The following is a 24,273-nucleotide window of genomic DNA, read 5'->3' on the forward strand; positions in this document are numbered from 1 at the left end:
ATGTTTGAGAACAACTCCAAACAACGTGTTGAGCCTCTGTTCTTCCTGTGGATGGGGCCAGTACCCTGGGAAAATGCACTCAGGCCTGTCTGTCTTGGTTCTGGCAAGACTCGCAACTTCCGAACGTTTTCTTTCTGAGCTCTCTAAATACATCTTCTCATGCTTTGAAGCAAAGCTCCAATTGAGAGTTGTTTTTTTTTTTAATTTCAGTCTTTGCTTAACTTCATTCAACAATTTCATGTTATATTTCCAGGGTTTGTTAACAGAAGAGGAACTGCCTGAATGATCAGAAAACAGATGATTTTTTTTAAAAGTGTCACCTTTCTTACTGGTTTTGGAGGCTGAATTTGCTTTCTAAAATCATTATAACTGAATAGATTTTAGAACTATTCATGGAGCTCTTTTATGGATTAAAGGAAATAATAATTATGAAAGGAATTTGAAACCTAGCAAATGTATACTTTGAGTACATAAACAATGCTGGTGATGAAAATAGAGATATTGCCTCTAACACCACAAGGCCTCCCCCTCCAAAGCACATAGCAAATGGACCAAACCATTCCTTGAATAGATTCTGTTGTAGGCTTTCAAAACGCGAACTTCATAGGCTTTTTATGGTTACTAAAATTTCAAGGCAATTTGCATTCAGGTTATGTGCTTAGTTCAAAATGTAACAGCCTCCACTTGGCCAAATGCCATTAATGGGAAGTATTAGGTTAGCGGCTTCCTGTTTGCTTCCCTCCCATTGGCTTGTGGTAGGCAGCAATTTCTGGACTAGTGAAAATACATACAAAGTGTGAGTAAGCTTAGGCTGATGAGCATGCCATTTTAGAGTGCTTGAGAAGGAATTTATATGCAAACACTACTAGCTATTGCTTCCCTTCTCACTGCAAACCTGTCACAGTGACTTCAAAGGAGAAGAAAAAGGGGAATCTTGTCTGTGAAACAGAAAAAATTGTGATTGGCTGCAAGTCTAATGCATATTATAAATAGTTATTGTAAATAAGTTCCTAAATTCTTTAGAATTCATTTTCTTTTCATATGCAATGTAAACTAACAAGAGAAAACACAACTGCCTTTAGAGGTTAGCTTTTACCTCCTCTGTTTAAGCTACACTATTTCATAAATTCACATGTAGCTTAGTTATTAATAAAATAAAAACAAAAATGGCAAAGCCAAAGTGGGGTAGGATTGAGGGTGGGAGGTAGGGGTGGTGGGGTGGGGCAGAGTGGTGGGGGGAAAATGAAGACAATTGTACTTGAATACAAATAAAAAATAGGTTATAGACAAAAAAATAAATAAAAACAACCCTTGTTAAGAGATAACCAGAAATTATATTTCATATCATCCTTAGTTTAATAGTGACTGATTGGATAATATTGATTTTATTTAGTTCAAACCAAACTCAAAATTGTTCCAAAGACAGGTTTTTATTTTTAAGAAAACTTAAGGAAACTGTTAAGAGAAGAATTTTTTTGTTTGTTTTGCTCAGCCTTTCATGGAATAAGGTAGCACCTAGCTTGATGTGTGTTTAGAAGTATTCTGCTCATGAATCGGCTTTAATTGGCTCTTGTGCACCAAGGGCGGGATCTCTGTGCTGCGTCTGTCAGCAGAGTCCACGAGATGCTGGGCATGACCTGTAATTCAGACCCATGCCTGACTCCCAACCTTCCCACTTGTGGGAATTCTGTTTCCTCTCCCAGGAAGCTGTTTCCACTGCAGGATGTCTGCATTCTCAAAGATACGTTAGGATCCCCTACCCAGGACAATGGGGAAGGGAGAAATGTCTAGATTTGGGGTCAACAGGCCCTGAGTTCTAGGGGGAGCTTTGTCACTGACAACCTGTCATCACACAGTTTCTTCCTAACTTGTGAAATGGCATGAGTAATACCTACCCTACTTATGTGATTACTATGAAGAATCAAAACCCATTTTATAAATGATAAAGACCTTGGTGAGGTATTAGTGTCATAGATGCTAGCATTAGATAGAGTCACTTATTTCTTTACTCTTACTGTGGGTGTGAATATGGAGAAAAGCTGTGTCTAGTATATTTTTGGTCTCCCTTGATGTTTGATTGATTGATTGATTAATTGATTGATTGATTATGGTCATTGATGTTTTGTCATGGTCACTCCTTAGTTCCTATCCTAGGCAAGAAATTCTTAAGAACAAGTAGTCCCATGTCACCTATAACCATTTGTCTGAAGCCAGAGAAACATACAGTGCTGAGATAGGAATTTTGTTTTATAGCACATGACAAGTTCAGAGAATTTCATACTATTACAAAGTTTAAGTCACCATTTCAATAGCTCTTAATGAACTGGCATCTATACTGAGGTAAATTACGTGGACTTGATTTTAGCACTCAGGAGTCATTGCTTACCATTGCAGACCCAACTCGGCTGACTTTGATGGGATTCCCTCGGCCTGAAAGGTCCATCTGTGCTCTGTCCATCATGTACAGGCAAGCATCCAGGATGCCATCTTCAAACTGTTTGGGGAAAAAAAGAGAGAAACTACTTAATGTCCACTCTGCAAGCAAAATACTCTCTAGCAAAAAATAAAATGAAGCCATAACCTAGTGTTTAGAAATGTGTATTTTCTATACAGTAATTGCTCATAATCTTTCATACTGAATATTTCATACTAGGAGGGAATAAAGGAGACACCCTCTTTTATTTCTCAGTAAAATAAATAAGAACTTAAAAGCAAGCTAGAAATAGAAACAGAACTATTAGAGAATCAATGTACAGTTCTTCAGGACCATAAACTGACTTGAAGTTCTTCATAAAACTGTACAAGTTAATTTAGAGGGTCTCTCCAACACATTGGTTCCAGTGCCCAAGGCAAAGGGAATTGATGATGTACCAAAGTCAGGCCAAAGTCTCAAGACCTCAGCAGTCACATGAGTCCTTGTATGTCTAGAAAATAAATGGCTCTCAGGTATATCACAGGAAGGCACAGCAGGCCTGTATTCCTTGCACGGGAAATAGAAGGAGATCTCTGTGAATGTCTGTCTAAGGTTTTCCTGCTTCTGAGACAAGGTGGACCCAGGGTCAAAGAGAAGGCAGGACAAAGTAGATTGTATTATCAAGGGAGCAACCTAGTAGTCAGTTTAATTTTTTTTAGAGAGAACAGCTAGCCATTTGCAACACCAGTATTTTCTTAAAAAGGAATGAAGATAAAGTAGTAATAAAATGACAAAATAGGAAGGGTTCACCTATGCTGTACCTCACTGTACAGGAGATTTTTCTGAATACAGAAACCTTGTAATTATCCACACAAATACTTATGACAGAAAACACAATCTTGCTGGCTAAGTACCATGTGATTCTTTATTAAATCCAGTGAGAATACCAGCTCTGTGTGTACTCTAAACAGATGCATTGGAAGTGGAGACAGGTAATTACACTATTTCTTCAGGTATATAAAGAACTCATTATTCTGGTTCTTCTTAAGTAAAACCTTTCAGCTGTGCCTATGGGACATGATACCAGCTTGCTGGAGAGGTAAAAGAATAGTTATAGAACTAGTTGTTTCTCTGCATCACTGCACACCACTGGGTTACTTGGTTCTTAATGTTTAAAGTCCTAAATTAATGGACTCTGAATGACAATAGAGATAGAAAGTGCCTGTGTTCAAGAGTGACTATCAAAGACATTCTGGCTAAGGAGGACCCTTTTCCAGTCCTCTTTGCTGCCCTCCTTGGATGCGTTTTCCTGATTAGCTCTCTATAGATTGTCACATTGGGAACATTAAGAGAATCACACTTAGAAGTTAGGAATCAGGGACCAGACAATAGGCAATAATCAAAGATTATATGTCTCTTGGGAAGGGGAGAGCTTATAACAGGTAGCCAGGCAGGGGTCCAAAACAAGGGAAGAGGACATAGGCCATTAGCTTGATGGGATGTCAGAAATGCAAGTGGCAAGCTTGAGCCCTGGGCATGTGACTCTCAGGAGTCAAGGGGAAGGAGCAGGAGACGAAGCCAGGTGGACACAAGTTAGTGGTGGCATGGGTGCCATGGGTCAGGCTGGAGCAGGGGTGAGGGATGAAGGAAGAGTCCCTGTGGAAGTCAGAACAAGGCATGAAGAAGCCAAGAAAGTATTGTGTGACCTGGGGAGGTCTGTGAACTCTTCATGATCTGTGAGCTTTCCACCCTGGGCATCAGAACAGCATGCATACTTCCAATCTTCTTAGCCAAAATTTTGAGAAAGACACATTCATCCCCTCTCATGCTGCTAAGGAAAATTTGCTTCTGAAGCACAGGACATGCATTTATTTATGGCAATATGGTAAATAGCATCCATTTGCTCAATTGTTAAAGACACCAAACTGAAATAGTTTGAATTATTCAATGTCTTACATGAAATCCTTTTAAGATATTTTATATCTAGACAGTAACTTCAGGTTGCAGCTGATAAAGAATGTGTTGTTAGGTAGAAGCACAGTGCTCCCCCCACCTTTGATGAAATGGTAACATTCTTTTCCAATCAGCAGTATTTTATACTAACACTTAAAAAAGTTATTTACTTGAGTTGGGTACACAGCTTGCTGTGTCCTTTGCATCGTTATCAAAACACCTTTCCTGAACAGAAAAAAGCTTACCTGTCCATTCCAGGTTGCAGAGCAAGGTCTGAGCTAATGAGACTTCACTGTACTAAGATGCCAGAGCACCTCCACTAGAATGCCATGTTTTCCATAGAATCTCTGATCTCTGTCACATTGCAATAACCTAAGATATGTGATTTCGGCTGATAAATTATGCAGTTACCTTTCTAAATCTCTACTTCTGGGCTCTCAGTCTTGGAGTCTCAGATCCTGAAAAGCAGGAAATTATACTTGTCTAATATTGATATGTGGCACCCTGCAATGATACATGTGACAAAAATATTAAGCAAAGATGTCCTTGACAATGACAAAGTTTAAATGGCTCACCTGACCATAGCTCCAGCTTCTTGTCTTGATGTTATTGACGTCTCCATAAAAAATAACCCCAATGTCATTCAGGACATACTCTTCTCTTTCTCTATCATCTTCTAGGTACACAGCATCCTCTGCATCATAAATGAAACATAATGACCATTATCAAACCAGATTGTAGTCATATATTTGAAGTTTGTTTGGTTTTGTTCCTATACTGCAGTTTAATCAACTAAATGAAAACAAGTCTTTTGTTTCACTAAATATAGCTCATTTCCCAATATATAATTTTAGCATTGGTGAACCTAATCCATAGCCAAGGTCAGTCTGTAAATGATGACATTTGCCAGCAAAATGCTGGTAAACTCTGGCTCTTTAAGTTCCAAGCAGCACAATTAAATGGACATGTCTCATTAAACATTTTAGGGTTCTGGTGCATTAGTAGTTTTAGTGTCAGATTTCTATGAGGCAGATACAAATCTGTAACCAGATCAAAAAGTAGTTTTCAACATATTAGTGTTAATAGAAAACTAGCTGAATTGAAAATGATATTTAAAACAGGTCTGGGGCACATTAGACAGCATCATCTGTCATCACTGATGGGAAGAGGGGGCCTGGGGTTGTCTCCTTTCAATGGACAATTGTTGTGGGTGTGTTGGGAAGTAGGTGCCCAACCAGCCTCTCTGGTCAGCTTCCTGCTTTGCAACAACTTTTCTTCCCTGTGGCTCTAAAGTTAGAAAGGCCACGCTACTCATCTGCCTACTTGGTAATCAGACTGGAACATTCCCAGGGCAGGTGTGGAAGCACAAAAAGCATCTTTAACACAGGCAGAATCATACAGGTCTAAATTACACTCAGGTAAATTTACATGTTTGGAACAGGGTCAGATTGTGTTCTCAGGGGGGACATGGTTCATTCATTACATTTCTCTGGCCCAGGTCATGCCTGCCATCCCTGTCGCCTTTTCAGGGTTCTTTCTTCATTCCCTGATAAGGTTTTTATCACTGTCTCTGGAATAGTAGTTATTAACCTTGGCAGCACATTAGAATCATCTGGGTATGTTTAAAAATTCCTGATTCCTGGATTGAACTCAATATTGATTAAATCAGAATATTTGGGGATGGAGGGTGAGACCCAGGCATCAAGGCTTTAAAAAATATTTATTTATTTATTTTAAGCTCTCCAGCGATTCTGATATAGAACCAAAGTTGACAACAAATGCTCTAGCCCCTTGCTACTGGAAGACTGGTTAAAAGAATAGCACCACTGGGAAGCTTGTGAGAAATGCCGAAGCCCAGCTGCCAGCTCAGACCTACTAAAGCAGAATCTGCATGTTAATAAGAACCACAGGGGATTTATATACAAATTAAGGTTTGCAAAGTACTGCTCAGTGCTACCAGCTTTCATCCCCATTCTGGGCTATGTGTAGCTTTGATGGAATCTCTGGAGATTCCTTGGTCTTGCCTGCTCTCCAGTACTTTTGTGTCTTCCTCATTCTGTTCTCTGCCTCCTGCCTACCATTTGCCTGGTTTCACACAAATGTAAATACATGCCTGCGCACATGCCTACATATATACCAATGTCTAATAAACTGCATACATTTACAGTGTACAATTTCATAATCAAAATAATAAAAATACCCATCACACTGAAAGTTTCTTGTGTCCCTTTGTAATTTCTCCTATCTGAGCCTCTCTCTGATCCCCTCAGTTCCACCAGGGAATCATTAATCTGCTTTTTGCCACTGTAAGCTAGTTGGCATTTTCTAGAAATTTATGTCAATAGAATCATACAGTATGTACTTTTTTTCAGGGGGTCTTGCTGCTTTCATTGAGGCTAATTATTTTGAGATTCATTCCTATTGTAGCATGTAGCAATAGTTTATTCCTCCAGGAGCCATTTTATCTTTCTAAAAAAATCAGAGTTACAGGGCAGGTGTGCAGCAACATTTCCTGAGCCCTTCAGGTATGAGCTTTGATGCCCCAAACTGCTGGCCTTGCCAGGCTCCAGGGGCCCAAGGCCATGGTTTCACCAGCAATCTCTCTATGGAACTATAACTCTACATGGAAATGACAGCTTCATTCCATATGGATAACACATGAAGAAGTGACGACCAAATTTGAGGCCAATATTTCTGGGTAAGAGCATGAAAGAAGAGGGTTTTTTTTAAAGAAAATAATGTCCTGGCTGGCATAGCTCAGTGGATTGAGCACGGGCTGTGAACCAAAGTGTGGCAGGTTCGATTCCCAGTCAGGGCACATGCCTGGGTTGCAGGCCATGACCCCCAGCAACTGAACATTGATGTTTCCCTCTCTCTCTCTCTCTCTCTCCCTCCCCTCCCTCTCTAAAAATAAATAAAAATAAAATTTAAAAAAAAAAATTAAAAAAAAGAAAATAATGTGAGGGTGTAAGTGAAAAGGCACTAATTGTTTGCACATATATGGCACTCACCAGATTACTTTCAAACGTCCTAAAAAGAAAAAGTTCCTTCTCTTTTTATTGTTTTAATAGTAATTTAACGGTTGTGCCCATTGTAATAATAAACATTTTAGCCACTTGGGTTCCAAGTGACTGTTTCTGAGACAGAAATTTCCTCTTATGACCACTGAATACTAGAAGAGCCAGTTCGGAATGTTTTAAATCTGTTTTCCTTATGATATATGATATATATGAAATTATCCTGTAAGATAGTAGATGTTAGATTGGGTTTTAGAGAAATTATAAGTATTTGGTATAAAAGGAGATGAGTCAAAAGATGAGTCAAAATGAATAGCCTAGAAATAGATGCTATAGTATGTATAGCTCTACCTGTAAAATTAACATATAATAAAGAAAGTATTGCAAATCAAAGGAAGTAACTAGAGTGTTCATTAAATTCAGCTAAGAACACTGGTTGGGAAAAAGTAAATTTTCTGTACATCAAAATAAACTGAAAATTAATTTATATGTGAATTTAAAAATGGAAAGCATAAGAAATCTAGAATAAAATAAAAGTGAATATTTATTTGGTCTCTAGATGAGAAAGTTTTAACTCAACAAAAATAACAGAAAAAATCAAAAGTAAACAGTGATTAATACATTTTATTTAATATAAATATAAAACTTGTGTTACAACTATGGTAAAATTTAAAGCATATAATAAACTAGGGAAACATTTACAGAAACAGAAAGTGTTAGTAAACTTCCCTTATATGTAAAAAGTTCAATAAATTGATAAATGTGCTATTTGAGAAAGGTGCAAATACAAAACTCATTAAAAAATCATAAAGTGTTCAAAAGAAAGTCAGCAAAAGGAAAACCATTTCACAGGAGAGGAAATGTGACCATACATACATAAAAACAATTTTAACTAAGTAGTATTCAAAAGACTGTGAAGGTTTTAAAGGAAAAAATATATATGAATATATATGTAAATTTATTTATGCATTTACACTTATAATACTCAGTATCAGTCAATGTGTGATGAATCGTCAATCTACTATTGGGATTATAATAACTACAATATTTATTTTTGATTTCTTTTTTATTTTTTAAATTGAACCTTGAAAATATATGTGATCTTTGATTCAGAGTAATGAACCTATCTAACCCATACAAATAATGCATAAAAAATATGTATAGAGTTTGTTCATCATAGCACTACTTATAATAATGAAAACCTGGAGAAAAAAGTCTGAAATGTTCCCAAATAAATTATTTGCCTACAAAACAGAAATTATGAGCCATTAAGATATACTTTGAAAAAATATTTAATGATACTGAAATTACACAGGTAGCAAGTGATTTAAATGTTAAACAAAAATCATGTACAAAATAAGTGTAATTATGTAAAATTAATTAAAAATTGAGATCATTTTGTAAAGATAACTGATATATTCATCTACCTCTATTATTACTGCAGATTCCTTGAAATTACCAAAAATTACATATACTAAATTCATAACATTAGGGGTGAAAAGCAAGAAAGAAAGCCCTGAGACTTTCCAGAAAAACTGAAGAACCCTAGAATAAAAAATATACATAAAATAAGAAAGTATGGTAAGAAGCCTGGAAGATAACCAGAGAGTTCAACATCTGCTTAAAAGACATTTCATTAAAAGATCATATGGAAAAATAAAAGAAAGAAAGTAGTCAACAATATAAGAGAAAAAAATATTCCCAGCTCTAAAAAAGGACATATTGTCAAAACTGAAAAGAATCATAGTGTATTAAACTTGATAAATGAAGATAAGACCCACACCTAGATGCAAACTGTTTCAATGTCAAAACTTCTAAGAAAAAGCAAAAACTTTAAAGTCCAGTTAAAAATTTCTATAAAAGAATAAAAAGAGATTAAAACTATATTTTCATAGATAAAATTTTCCTTTTTGATAGCAGACCTTTCAAAGGTGTTATTGGATGCTAAAAGGCAGACAGTAATATCATGGACATCCAAAGAAATAAGTGATTTTGCATCTGGGATTCTATTCCCACAGCAAAATTGTCATTCAAATGAAAGTTAACCAACAGACGTATTTGGACATGAAAGGATGCAAATTTTATAACTTGCACATCTTCTTTCTAAAGGTTAATCAGAGTACTGAATGAGAAAAATGCAAATATAAAAGCCTTATAAAAACTGATAAAAAAGTATTGAGAAATTATATAAAATATTAACAACATCAAACTAAAATTCCCAATGATTTAAATATAGGAAGTGGTAATGGTTGAGTAGACATGCTGGTTCCTGTCATGTCCTGAAGGAGATTACATATATTAATTATTTTTAGGCATTGATAGAAAAATATTAAATGTGTGATTTAAAACTTAATTTTTGTTAAACACATGAAGATATTCTTAAATTTGCTCAAAGAAAAATGGGAAACATTAAAACTCCCACTGAAATACTATTTATCATTTTTTTTAGATTAGCAAAAATTTGACAGCATACTCTATTGGAATGCTGTGGAGAAAAAAGATACTTTTATGTATGAGTTGTAGCAATGCAATTTTTTTATACACTAGTGAAAGGGAAATTGGCGGTGTCTAGAAAAATTACATCTGCATCTGTACTTAGACATAGAAAAATTACTTCTAAAGATCTGTCCCAAATACACAAAATGCCACACACACACAATCTAAGCACTATTTTTAATAGCAAAATACTGGATACAACCCAAATATTGTCAAAGGAAATGGTTGAATGATGTATGGATACTAATACAATGGAGTAGTATGCAGCTGAGTAAAGGCATTGGGAAGCTGTACAAGGATATCCAGAATCTGTTATTAGATTAAGAAAAAAGTGAGGTACGCAAATATGTACATAGTTTACAACCTTTTAAAAATATTTTATTTATTTATTTTTAGAGAGGGGAAGGGAGGGATAAAGAGAGGGACAGAAACATCAATGTGTGTTTGCCTCTCACACGCCCCCTACTGGGGACCTGGCCTGCAACCCAGGCATGCACCCTAGAACTAGCATCCCTTTGGTTTGTAGGCCAGCACTCAATGCACTGAGCCACACCAGCCAGGGCAGTTTATTACCTTTTACCTAAGAAAGAAGGGAGGCAAATAGGTAGTGATACACATTTACTGTATTTTGCTGTGTATAATGCGTACATTTTTGCCCAAATTTTTGAGGAAAAAATAAGAATGTGCATTATACATGAGTAGTGCTAATTCCATATCTATATAAATGTTTTAAATTATTTTATTTATGCTTATGCATTAAAAGTGAAACTCTAGAAATCAATAACAATATCCTTTTGCAAAATACTACCCTGGAATATGATAATTGGTTTTGTTTCTAAATATAAATAAATAAAAAATTGAATTATAAAATTAAAACAAAAGATTTTTTTTCCCTTGGAAGTTTGGGCCAAAAACATGTGTGTGCAGCATATATGGCAAAATATGGTATATACATACACATATGTGCTTATATTTTAAAATGTAGAGATAAGCCAAAATTAACAAAGCTATTATCTGAAGGGAAGGGAGGGTTGTAAGCTGGACTTTCTCTATGAAGTATCTTTGTTTTGTTTTGCGAATTTGACTTTGGAGTCATATAAATATTTTGTAAGGTTATAAAACAAAACTGAATAAAAATGAAAGACAAAGCAATTTCTAAATAAATGAAACTAAAATGAAGCAAATGAACATGACTGTGTAATAGGTTGGTGGCTTAACCACAGATAATTACTTCAAGTTATTTTAATATTTCACTGTACACTCCCAGTACAATATGACATAAGGATAAAAAGAACCCCTGTAAAATAAACAAATAAACAGAATTTTTAAGAAAAGTAAACTGCTTTAGTAACCATAATATTTAGTAATATTAAATTGCTATTTTAAAGCCAATATAATATAAGCAATTATCTTGATGACATTAGAAACTAAGATTTGCAGGATAAGAGATGCATAAACTAAATTAAAGAAATAAAAATTTAAACCTTGCACACTAAATTTAAGACAATTGTTGTATAACATCCTTTACAAGTCATTCTAGATTTAGTATTACTTTTCCATACTTCTATTAAAGAATTTTTTTAATTGGAAGGGGAAAGGCATTCTTCCAGTTTTCTTTTTTAATGACCTGCATGCATGATATAGGTAGTACTGCAGCTGCAGATTGATAGCTGAACTGATTTTAAATAAGAATGAACATGTTAAAGGATTTGACTGTAATATGAAGTTTTTCTTTAAAATCCTGGTTAAATGGCTCCAAAAAGATTGACTCTTTTCTTTGGAGAGCATCACATGGCATGAGGTTCACATGAGTACTGATCCTCCCCAGCTGCCACAGTTTCTGTGAATTATCTGCACTTGCACCTCTCATCTTACATGTGTGCTCTTTTCTTTTTCTCTTCCAGAGTCAAGAGTAAGAAAAAACTTATTGAGTAAATAAATAAACAATAAATAAGGCAATAACTGCTTAGTGTAATTTATTCACTTACAACATATCAAGATAAATTAGAAGGACTTTTGTCTGAAAATGCTGCCTAGAGACTATTGTGTAAACACAGAGCAACAGGGAAAAGGACAGGGCAACTGTAACTGAACAACAAGAAAAAAAAGAAAAAATCATCTTGAAACTGTAAATTGACACATGTTTGTATCAGGCTTAATTTATTTTGTTTTTTTCTTTTCTTTTTTCATTTGAAAATAGCAATAATTAATTCTATGCTTACCACATTTTGCAACTAAGGGAAATATGTTAGCACAGTAATACTACAAAAATCCTAATGAGTGAGGACTTTTGGGGTAGGCAGCTTCCTTGTTTCTTTTCTATCCACTCATGTCAGTTAAGGTATTTGTTTCTAGACTAATAGATTCTTTTATATTTCTAGTCAGAAATCAGTCCCATAAATCTATTTTTGAGCACAGTTTGTGTAAAATAAAAATATTTAGCTTTGGTAATAATTTTTTTTAGGCTGAACTCCTAGCAAGATACTTTTCAATGCTTTTGTTTACTATGCACTTAGACTATACACTATTTCTGAAATATTTTGTAACACTTTTTTTGTACTTTTGCCATTTGAAGATGTTGTAGTATAGTTGGTCTGTATTTCAGTTGCAAAGTTAAAGCCATTGTTGGCTTTGTAAATGAGAATATTGGTGTTTCTGTGCTGGTACACCATCATTCCATCTGCAGCTGAAGCTGGAATCCCATTGACCTTCTAACTCCCTTTCACTTCTTCATGGGTAACAAAAGAAGAATATGAAATTCTTAGAATGCAGTTAATAATCCTTTCAGGAGATGAATCTAATTTCACCAAAATTGAATGATGTTTTCTTCTGCTTAAATGATGATGCAGCTTGAAGACACATCACTCTGAAATATGAAGACCTCCCTAGGCTCCGATGTGGTTTCTTCAACTGGACTCCAGATTGCTGCTCTTCACTTTGTTCACCCACTGGGGAGTAGGCTCACTTTAAGTGTGGGAGATGGGCATTCTAACTACTGCTTTGGGAATGTATAACAACAAAAAAAGAATATATATGAAGGGAGAGACTGGTTATCTCTTCCCACTTATCTCTTCCCATTTGGTTATGCTTATCTCTATGGCCTACAAGTAGATTTTTGGAAGTTTGCTTAAGAGATTTCCTATTTCTAATAGTTCTTGAAATACCGTTAAATGTTTTAATCAGAGTATACTGTAATGATCATAAACTTAATTCCATTATAATAAAAATATCAAGTACAAGAATTAATTTAAACTGAAAATATCAGTAATACCTCATGATGCATTTCCTCTTTAAAAATCACATTTTCTAGTTCTGTCCACTGAAAAGAACTAGAAAATACAACCAACATAGTAGTAACAACTTCCCTGAGTTTGAGTCATATTCTCTAAGTAACATTCTTCCTTCTTCCCTCTTCCCACTAAAAGGTTCCTGGGCTCCCTAAGAAAAATGACTCACAGAGGTCTGTGTCAGGACATGTGAAAAACTAGACTAAAATACCCTTCCCACAAGAAAAAAAGGAGGTTATTAAAAACTAGGAGACATGATAAAGGAATTAGAATCCAACTTGATGGGGATTCCACTGGCAAAAAATGGGGTCATTCAAATATCAAACATAATAGTCACTGAAAAAGATTAGAACAAATAAAATATTTCAATAATTATAAATTCATAATGATTTTAAATGTTTATTGGTCACCTTTGCAAGGATTTAGAAGCCAACTCATTATTCTGAAAATTTAGAAATAAGAAAAGAGACATGTATCTAAATTCATACAAATACAACCTCAAGGCAACAAAATAACTGCTATAATAAATGCAGAAGGAATGGCAGATTAGAATAACACCATTTGGCAATCCCTAATGAAATAATGACTCTAGACTAAAATTTGATAAACAACTAATAGGGAATTTCACAATGGATGGGTGAAACTGATAAAGTCTAATCCTATTGATAAAAACTAAACATCAAAAACAGGAACAACTAGACATTATCTATCTCCTGATAAGATGAATGCCCTGGGAAACATATATCATGAATTATGAAGTAGTCTTCCTCTCCTTCCCCCTACCCTCTTGTAACCCACAACCCTGCAAAGAAAATGATTCACTTGAAGGTGAATCTGATTTAGTTTCTAGATCAAACTAACTGCCTAACAGGAAATAGAGTCATGCCTCACATGACTCCACTTGAGGAAGACAAAAAACCCAATTAAAAAATGGGCAAAAGACTTGGAATAGATACTTCTCCAAGGAGGATATACAGAGTGCCCAGAGACACATGAAAAGATGCTCAGCATCACTAGCCATCAGAGAGATGCAAATTAAAACCACACTGAGATACCACTTCACAGTGGTCAGAATGGCCATCATAAACAACTCAACAAACAAGTGTTGGGGAAGATGTGGACAAAAAGGAACCCTACTGCACTGTTGGTGGGAATTAAATTTTTTATAATAAAGATAAAGTTTGCACAAAGGTGTAAAAGAAAACCTGAATACACGAAAGCACTCAAAAAGTTTCAAATTGAATATGAAGATTTGGAGTTGTAAATATATAATTCTACCCAAATTAGTCTGTACAGTCAATGTAAACCCAACCAAAATTACACTCAGAATTTGTAGAACTCTGAAAGCTGATTTAAATGTTTACCTGAGAGTCTGGTTGGGATGGTGGAGTAGGTAAACACCATGCTCACCTCCTCCAATGACCACATCAAAATTACAACTAAGTTATGGAACAGTCAACCTAAAGACCCATCTTAAGACTAGCTGAACAGAAGTCCTATACCTAAGGATGTGAAGAACTAGTCACATCAAGACTGGTGGGAGGGGTGGAGACCCAAAACAGGTTGGCTGCACATATACATGTAGTGGTTGAAAATTGGGAAATATAGTTCAGCTTTAAAGGTCTCCCCTGAGGAGCAAGGCGTCCCAGTCCCAAACCAGGCTTACCAGTTTGGGGCACCAGTGCCAGGAATAAGAGCCCACACAAATTCTGGCTATGAAAACAGCAGGAATTTGTCCATCTGAATGGGATAGAAGAGTGCTGGAAACTCAGGTACTGTCCTCTGAAAGGGCCCCCTACAGACTCAGTCACTCACTGACTCAATAGGCATTCGCTTTGGGCTCCAGTAGGGGAATATCAGCTCAAGGGGTGAGAGGGACATGCAGGGAGTAACTAAGTTGTGTGTCTTTAGAGCTAAGGATAGAAAGAGCTGCCACTCACCTGCACCTCTCAAGAGGTCCCAGAACCAACACACCCGGTGGCAGACTTCAGACCATAACAGAGTACTACCTAATTACCCCCACAAGTGGCATATCCAAAGGATGGCCCTGGCAGGCACCAGAGTCAGCTAGGGCAAATCTGCTCCATGGAGTCAGCCTTCACACAGCAGTTGCTACACTGTGGTTGTAGCAATACTCATAGCCAGACAGCCTGAGGGTAAACCTCACTCATGACATGCCAACAGCAATCAAGGCTCAGGAGGGCACACAAAACCCACATGAGGGATACTTCTGGAGCACCCAGCTCAGGTGAACCGGGAGACTGTGCCACTGGTTCCCAGAGGACACCTACTACACAAGGTTATACTGCCAATACTGAGAGACACAGAAGATATGTCTAATATATAGAAACAAACATAAAGGGGCAGTCAAAATTAAAAGACAAAAATAAATAAACTGTTCCAAATGAAAGAGCTTGAAAAAACTCCAGAAAAAGAACTAAATGAAATGAAGGCAAAAAATCTATCATATATAGACTGCAAACACTAGGTATAAAAATACTCAAGGAACTTAGTAAGAAATTCAATAAAAAGATCACAAGGGTAAAAAAGAACATAAAATTGTTAGAAAGAACCAATTAGAAATGAGGGATACAATAACTGAAGAAGGAGTCAAGAGCTGATTAGACAAAGCAGAGGATTAAAGCAGCAATTTGGAAGACAAGAGAGCAGAAAACACTGAATTGGAACTGCAAAAAGAAGAAAGAATTTTAAAAATGAGGATTGTTTAAGGGACCTCTGGGACAACATCAAGAGTAACAACATTCACAGTATAGAAGTACCAGAAGGAAAAGAGAAAAAACAAGAGAGTGAGAACCTATTTGAATAAATAATGAAGAAAAATTCCCTAACCTGCTAAAGGAAAAAGGCACACAAGTCCAGGAAGTGCAGAGATCCCAAGCAAGATGAACCCAAAGAGGCCCACACCCAGACACATAATTAAAATGGCAAAGATTAAAACAGAAAGAGAATATTAAAAGCAGCAAGAGAAAGACAGTTACCTACAAGGAAGCTCCCTTAAAACTGTCAGCTGATTTTTTGACAGAAAGTTCACATACCAGAAGGGATAGGCATCAAGTATTCAAAGTAATAAAAATCAAGAACTATGCTACCCAGCAAGACCATCATTCAAAATTGAAGGAGAAATATAAGAGATTCCCAGACAGGGAAAAACTAAAGGAGTTCATGACCACGAAATCAGTGTTACAACAAAAGTTAAAGGAACTGACTTCTTTAAGAAAATGAAGGGGAAAAAAGAACATAAATATGAACAATAAAATGGCAATAAATACATACCAATCAATAATTGCTTTAAATGTAAATGGATCAAAAGATATAGGGTGGCTGAATGGATAAGAAAATAAGATCCATACATATACTGTCTACATGAGACCCACTCCAAATTGAAAGACACACATGCTAAAAGTAAAGGGAAGAAAAAGATATTTAATTCAAATGGAAAGGGAAAAAAAGCTAGGGTAGCAATATTTATATCAGAAAAAAAGCTTTAAAACACATGCTATAATAGAAGACAAAGAAGGACATTTCATAGATATTTATGCATCCAACATTAGAGCACCTAAACATATAAAACAATTATTGACAAACTTAAAAAGAAATATAGACAGTAATACAGTCAGAATAGGAGACTTTAACATCCCATTGTCATCAATGAATAGATCTTCCAGACAGAAAATCAACAAGGAAATGGCAGTCTTCAGTGACACACTAGATCAGATGGACTTAATTGATATCTTCAGAGCATTCCATCCCAAAGCAGCAGAACATACATTCTTTTCAAGTACATATGGAATATTTTGTAGGATTGACTACATGTTAGAACACAAAACATGTCTTAATAAATTTAAGAAAATTGAAATCATTTCAAGCATCCTCTTCTCCACCCATAATGATATGAAACTAGAAATCAATTACAAGAAAAAAATGAAAATAAAACATACACAAACACACAGAGTCTAAATAACATGCTACTAAACAATGAATGGGTTAAGAATGAGATCAAGGAAGAAATCAAAGATCCCTTGAGATGTGAAAATGAAGACATACTGACACAAAATTTATGGGACACAGCAATAGCAGTCCTAAGAGAGAAATGCATAGCAATACATGCCTACCTCAAGAAACAAGAAAAGTCTCAAGTAACCATTCTAATGTTACACCTGAAGGAACTAGAAAAAGAACAAAGAAACCCCAAAGTGAGTAGAAGGCAAGAAATAATAAAGATCAGAGCAGAAATAAACAAAATAGAGTATGAAAAATACAAAAGACAAATGAAACCAAGAGCTGGTTAGTTGAAATGATAAACCTTTTACTAGACTCATCATAGAGAGAATGGGAGAGCAGGGGGTGGGGAAGAGAGAGAACCCAAATAAATAAAATATGAAGAGGAGAAGAGACAACTGACACTACAGAAATACAAAGAATTGTAGGAAAATACTAAGAACAGTTATATGCCAACAAATTGGAAAATTTGGAGGAAATGGATAAATTCCTAGAAGCATACAATCTTCCAAGACTGAATGAAGAAGAAACAGAAAAATCTAAACAGATCAATTGTTACTAATGAAATAATAATAAAAAAAAAACTCCCAACACACAAAAGTCCTGGATTGGTTAGCTTCACAGGGAAATTTTACCAAACATTCAAAGAATTAATACTTATCCTTCTCAAACTATTCCAAAACATCCAAGAGGAGGGAAGGCTTCCAAGCTCATTTTACAAGGCCAGAATTACCCTGGTTCCAAAACCAGACAAAGACAATACTAAAAAAGAAAATTGTAGTCTAATATCCCTGATGAATATAAATGCAAAATCCTCAACAAAAAATTAGCAAACCAAATTCAGCAGTACATTAAATAGATAATATACCATGACCAAGTGGGATTTCTTCATTGGATGCATGGTTGTTTCAATATTCAGAAATCAATTAATGTGTTACAGCACATAAACAAAATGAAAAGTAAAAATTATATGATCATATCAATAGATATAGAAAAAGGATATGACAAAATCCAGCACCCATTTATGATAAAAACTTTCATATGTGAGAATAGAGGGAACATATTTCAATGTAGCAAAGGCCATATATGACAAATCCACAGCTAACATCATACTCAAGAAGTAAAAGCCTACGCATTTTCTTTAATATCAGGAACAGGACAAGTATGACCACTTTCATAACTTTTATTCAACAAAAATTAAAAGTTCTAGCCACAGCAATCAGATAAGAAAAAAAAAGGCATCCAAATTGGAAAGAAAGAAGTAAAACTGTCATTATTTGCAGATGACATGATACTGTACATAGAGAATTTTATGTACCCCAAAATTTATCAGAACTGATAAATTAATTCAGTAAAGTATCAGGATACAAAATTAATATTCAGAAATTGGTTGCATTTTCATACACTAATAACAAACAGTCAGAGAAGAAAAAGTCCCATTTAATATTGCATTCAAAAACAATAAAATGGCTATGAATAAATTTAACCAAAAAGGTAGAAGACCTGTATTGGAAAAGTATAATACACTGAAGAAAGAAATTGAAGAAGATATAAATAAGTGGAAGCATATACTGAGTTCATGCTATCCATGAAGTTGGTATATGCTCAGAATATGCTTCCATTTATTTGTCTCTTTAACATTGTTAAAATGTCAATATTATCCAAAGATATCTATAGATTTAATGCAATCTGTATCAAAATACCAGTGGATTTTTTCACAGAACTAGAACAAATAAAAATAAATTTACATAGAAGCACAAAAGACTTTGAATAGCCACAGCAATTCTGAGAAAGAAGAATAAAGTTGGAGATATCACACAACCTGATATCAAACTATACTACAAATTTACATTAATCAAAACAGCATGGTACTGGCATGAAAACCAACATATGGACTAATGGAACAGAACAGAGAGGGCAGAAATAAACCCATGACTATATCGTCAATTAATTTATGACAAAGAAAGCAATAATGTATAATGGGGTAAAAACAGTCTATTCAATAAATGCTATTGGGAAAAACTTTACAGAACCTTGCAAAAAATGAAAGTAGACCACCTTCTTACACCACATACAAGAATAAGCTCAAAATGGGTTAAATACTTACATAGATGACCTGAAACCATAAAACTTCAAAAGGAAAACTTAGGTTGTAAACTTTTTGACATTTCCCTTAGTAATATGTTTTCTGATACATCTCCTAAGGCAAGGGAAGCAAAAAATAATGAACAAGTGGGAACTACATTAAACTAAAAAGTTTTTGTGCAGCAAAGGAAACCATAAATCAACAAAATGAAAAGGTAACCATGTGAATGGGAAAACATATTTGCCAATGATACACCCAGTAATGGATTAATATTCAACATCTTTAAAGAATTCACACAATTCAACAACAAAACCCCCCAAACAATCCAAGTAAAAAATGGGTTAGAGGACTTAAATAGACCTTCTTCCATTTGAGGCTGCATGGATGGACCTAGAGGGTATTATGCTAAGTGAAATAAAGCAGAGAGAGAAAGTCAAATACCATATGATTTCAGTTTTATATGGAACCTAAAGAATAAAATACATGAACAAACAAAACAAAAACAGACTTATATAGAGAGAACAAACTGATGATTGCCAGATGGGAGGGGTATTGGGTGGGTCTGGGTTGAAAAGATAAATGGAGTAAGAAATACAAATTGGTAGCTGCAAAATAGTTACAAGGGTGTAAAGTACAGCAAAGGGAATATAGTTAATATTCTAATAACCGTGTGTGGTGTCAAGTTAGTACTACAATTATTGGGGTGATCGCTTTGTGAGTTCTGTGCATGTCTAACCACTATACTATATACCTGCAACTAATATCAAATAATATTGAATGTCAACTGTAATTGGAAAAAAAAGTTTACCTGAAACAACAACATGAGAAAAACAGCCAAAAAGCAAAATGTTAAAAAAAACAAACAAACATTTGGGAGATTGGCTTATGGTAAATTGAGCTTTTGACTTCAATTCACCCATTCCTGTATTCATGCCTTTTGCCATATAACTATCAGTTTTTCTCTATAAAGGCAGAGAAAAACTTTGGGCTCACTTTGGTTAAATAGGTGTTAGTGGAAGTGATGCAAGTAGGGGTTTTAAATGTGCTTGCACAATTAAGCATGTGCTCTTGAATTTTTGGCAGCACCATGAGCAGGCCCACTAGTCACAGGAGGATGAGGCACATGTGGAGCAGAGGATCTCCATAACCATGCAGTGAGTGTAGAGCATCTCCAGCTTCTCCCACCTGAAACAGAGCAGGCCAAGCAAGCTCCATCTACTCTAGTCAAGTCCTGGAACCATGGAGATTAAATGCATACTTTTTTTTATGCCAGAAAGATTTCTTGTTTTTTTTTTTTTCTTATGGAGCTAATTAAAACAAAGCTGTAATTAAAATAGATTCTGGCACAATAATAGATAAATATGAGTATAGAGTTAGATGTATATTTAGTCTCAATATATGATACAGATGGCAGTTAAAAGCAATAGATAAGACAGATTGGATCAATAAATGATGTTTTGGCAACTGGCTATCCATGTGAGAAAAAAAGTTCAGTTAGGTCTCTTTCACTATATACACAATTTACTAATAGATTTAATAGGCACATGTGTCACCTCCTTCCAATCCTTAATCCACATAAATTGTCCCAAATATGTACAAGTAGAGAAATATAACATTCAATAAATATATTAAAATATATAAATATATTAAAGTTTACTGATAATTAGAGATATTAAAACTAAACCATGAGATACATATTCTGCCTACTATATTGGCAAATTAAAAAAAAAATAGTAACACCAAGTGCCAACGAGGGCTTGAAGAAATGGAAACTTCTATGTGCTATGGCTGTGTTATAAAATACTGCAGCCTTTTTACAGGGTAATTCGTCAGTATATGTGCAAATCTAAAATGTGAATTCACTTTGACCAAGCAATGCTATTTCCAGGTATTGATTTACAGAAATACATTTGTACAAAGTATATGTGAGACATTTAATGTAGCATGGCATGCTGTAGTGAAAATGATAAGCAATCTAAATATTTGTAAATAAAAGACCATATCAATTATGGGTACAACAATTTCTAGTAGTCATTAAAAAATATTATGTACTGATATAGAAAGCTCTTCAAAACACATTGTGCAAGAAAGTAAGGTAGAGTAGCACGCATAACACAATCCCATTGTTGTTAAAAAATCCGCACTCTGTAGATGAATATATATGTACAGTGATACATAAAATTTTAGCAAAGTGTCCAGAAACATATAAACAGTTAAAGTCAGTCTTCTCTGGAGATTCTTTAGGATTAGATGGTAAAAAGGGAAAGTCCACTTTTAATTCTTCTTCTTTTTTTCACATTCAAAATGAAGGGTTTATTTTACAAATTATTTCATTGAACTACCATACATCTCTCCTGAAATCAAACTAAACCACATAAAAATGTAAAGGGTACAAAGGGAGAGAGAGAGGGAGGGATCTAAGGGAGGGAAGGAGGGAGGGAGCAGATACTGGTTGTGGTTGTCATTTACACACCACATAGTTCCAGGATTCTACACATCTGTCAAGATTTAAAAAACAATACCCTCAAAAGATTAACTTTTACTTTATGTAAATTTGAAGACAAATTTTTAAAAGTGACAAACAAAATTATCATAAGACAAACAGTATTTAACCCATATGGAAAAGTTGTGAGTACTCAGCGAGGTGATGAATGTAATGTGCTCATAGGAAGCACCACTTTTAATTCTATATATGAGCGCATGGGTGTATATTTGAAAAGGACAATATATTCAATTAATTGTTAATTAAAAAATAAAATATTCAAAAATACATTAAGTAGATGAAAATACACCAGAATGTTAACAGTGCCTCTGATGTATAGATCTCTGAGTTCTTTTTATGCTTTCATTATTTTTATTTCTATAACACTTTCGTCATCAGAAAAAAATCATTTTTTAAATTTGGTTGCATTTAAGTGAAACTGGCAGTTTAATAAGAGGTTACCAAGTTCAACTTTTATGTATTAATTTTTCTTCAGGAGCAATACTGTTGTGTGTTTTAAAATTATCCATGTATTTATTAAATATCATCATCTAATCACAACTTTTTCTCCTTCTTTAAGTCTCCCTGAACCCGTTGTTTACCAGTACAAGTTGGGTTAAACCTTATTCTGTTAGGGTCCTATGGATGCTGTGGCAACATCCATCCCACTAGAAGGAGGTTGTTCTATGACTTAATTATTTATTGAACAAACATTTGTTCAGTATTTATTATGTGCCAGGAACTTTCTAAGTGTGGCACAAAAACAAATAAACTCATTAAAACTCATAACAGCCCTGAGAGAAAGATATTATCTAACCTCCATTTTACAGATGAGGAAACTGAGGAACAAAGAAGTGAAGCAACTTTCCCAAGGCCACAGTGCTAGTAAAAGGTGAAACCAAGATCTGAATGCTTCGCTGTTTCCCAAGTGGATTGTGACTCTTGAGTCTGAGGCATCAGGCCAGTGTAGCCCCAGCACCCAGCATAGAGTGCCTGGGAACACATGGTAAATGCCTCCTGTAAGAATGAGAGATGGGATGGATGTCTGGAGCTTGGCAAGAGAGAGAGCAATCCGTGGAAAGGAAGGATTTACCTTTGGGTTTTGGTTACTATTGATGGGAAGTTATAAATTTAGGTGGCACACTATGAATCAGGAGGAGTGCTGAAGTCAAGATGAGGCAACCCCTTTGGTTCCTGCAGCCGAAGTAAATCTTCCCTGAAAATGGGCGGGCATAATCATGAACCCTCAGCAAGGCAAGGAAGTCAAACAGGAAGCCTTGATTTTTATTTTAAATTTATTTATGATTTTAAAAGAAGATTGAGGATGGAAAGTACTGCTTTATTTCCCATTTCTATTCAGATCTGTCACTTTAAAATACAGTTGTCCAAAGCCTGGATAAATAAATCACCATGGAAACTCCAAAAGACTTCCTATGTTTGATAGATTAATAAAAATAGGAAAACTTAATCATTTGCCTCTGAAGAATTTTGTTGTTGGCTTTCTGACATTGCTTTTGTTTGTTTTTAAGATTTTGCTTAGTGTTGCACAGGTGGCAAATACAAGGCCTGTGGGCTGAATCCGGCCCTCCACCTTGTTTTATGCGGCCTGGCACCTAGTTTCTACCCAGTGGCAGCGCTGAGCTCCCACTTAACTGTGAAGGAGTAGTTACATTTATACAGTACTAAAATTACATTCAGCCCTTTGAAGGCAACCTCGAGGCTGATGTGGCCCCTGGTGAAAATGAGTTTACACCCATATTAGAGACAGAGTGGGGTTTTACTAGATCCAGGGGAAAACTTATTCTCTGCTTAATCAAATAGAAAATGCTACTAAGAGGAAAAGCAAACTGACCAATAACTCAGTGTTCTAGAAAGCCAATAATTTGAAGTTAGAAGGCAGATATGTGTGTGTGTGCATGTTTCTAAGTGTGGTGATTGGAGCTGTACTTCTCAAATAAATGAGAGCTGACAGGAGAAGCTAGGTCTCAGTAGCTCATGGAGTTGGAGTGGCAGCACTGTGGACCTGCTATTGACAACTCCTTGATCCTAAGGGACGTCTGGCAAACAACCACCAGCATAAAATTCAACAGGAAAACAGACCCCACCCACATGGAGCCATTGGTGAATGTGGCGCAACACCTCCATCAACTGTATCCAGCAGCCCTGCCACCAGAAGAGACCTTCATTATTCCTTGTAAATAATCATCTTCCCGGGTGACTAACATGAAGCAAGTAGTAAACAAGAATGATCTCATTCATTTTACTCTTCCTCTGGTGGTAATAGTGAGGTAGTTTTAAAAAGAACATTATGGGTTGAGAAATTTTGTGACTCAGTTATATGGCTGATTCCAGGTACCCTTGGAAATTACCACTTGCCTTCCCATCCAGAGAAAGTAAGAGTTTACAACAAACACATGAAAATGAATCCTGAGCCTATTGATTTTAGTACCTGAATAATGCCTTTGGGAGAAAGAGGATTATTCATCACCACCTGGGCTGAAAAAAATCTTTTTTGCTTA

The 24,273-nt window shown here is 35.4% G+C and overlaps 1 protein-coding gene across 1 annotated transcript in view; it reads right to left on the bottom strand.

The window, feature by feature from the left end:
• Positions 1-24,273, bottom strand: part of F13A1 (coagulation factor XIII A chain) — a 185,543-nt gene that overhangs the window by 96,002 nt on the left and 65,268 nt on the right. The window contains exons 5-6 of the mRNA XM_028513923.2: positions 4,942-5,060; positions 2,387-2,494 (exon numbers count right to left, since the gene is read on the bottom strand). Coding sequence (XP_028369724.1) covers positions 2,387-2,494; positions 4,942-5,060 — 227 coding nt within the window. The remainder of the gene's footprint in view (positions 1-2,386; positions 2,495-4,941; positions 5,061-24,273) is intronic.

Source organism: Phyllostomus discolor, chromosome 5 (genome assembly GCF_004126475.2).
Source record: "Phyllostomus discolor isolate MPI-MPIP mPhyDis1 chromosome 5, mPhyDis1.pri.v3, whole genome shotgun sequence".
NCBI lineage: Eukaryota > Metazoa > Chordata > Mammalia > Chiroptera > Phyllostomidae > Phyllostomus > Phyllostomus discolor.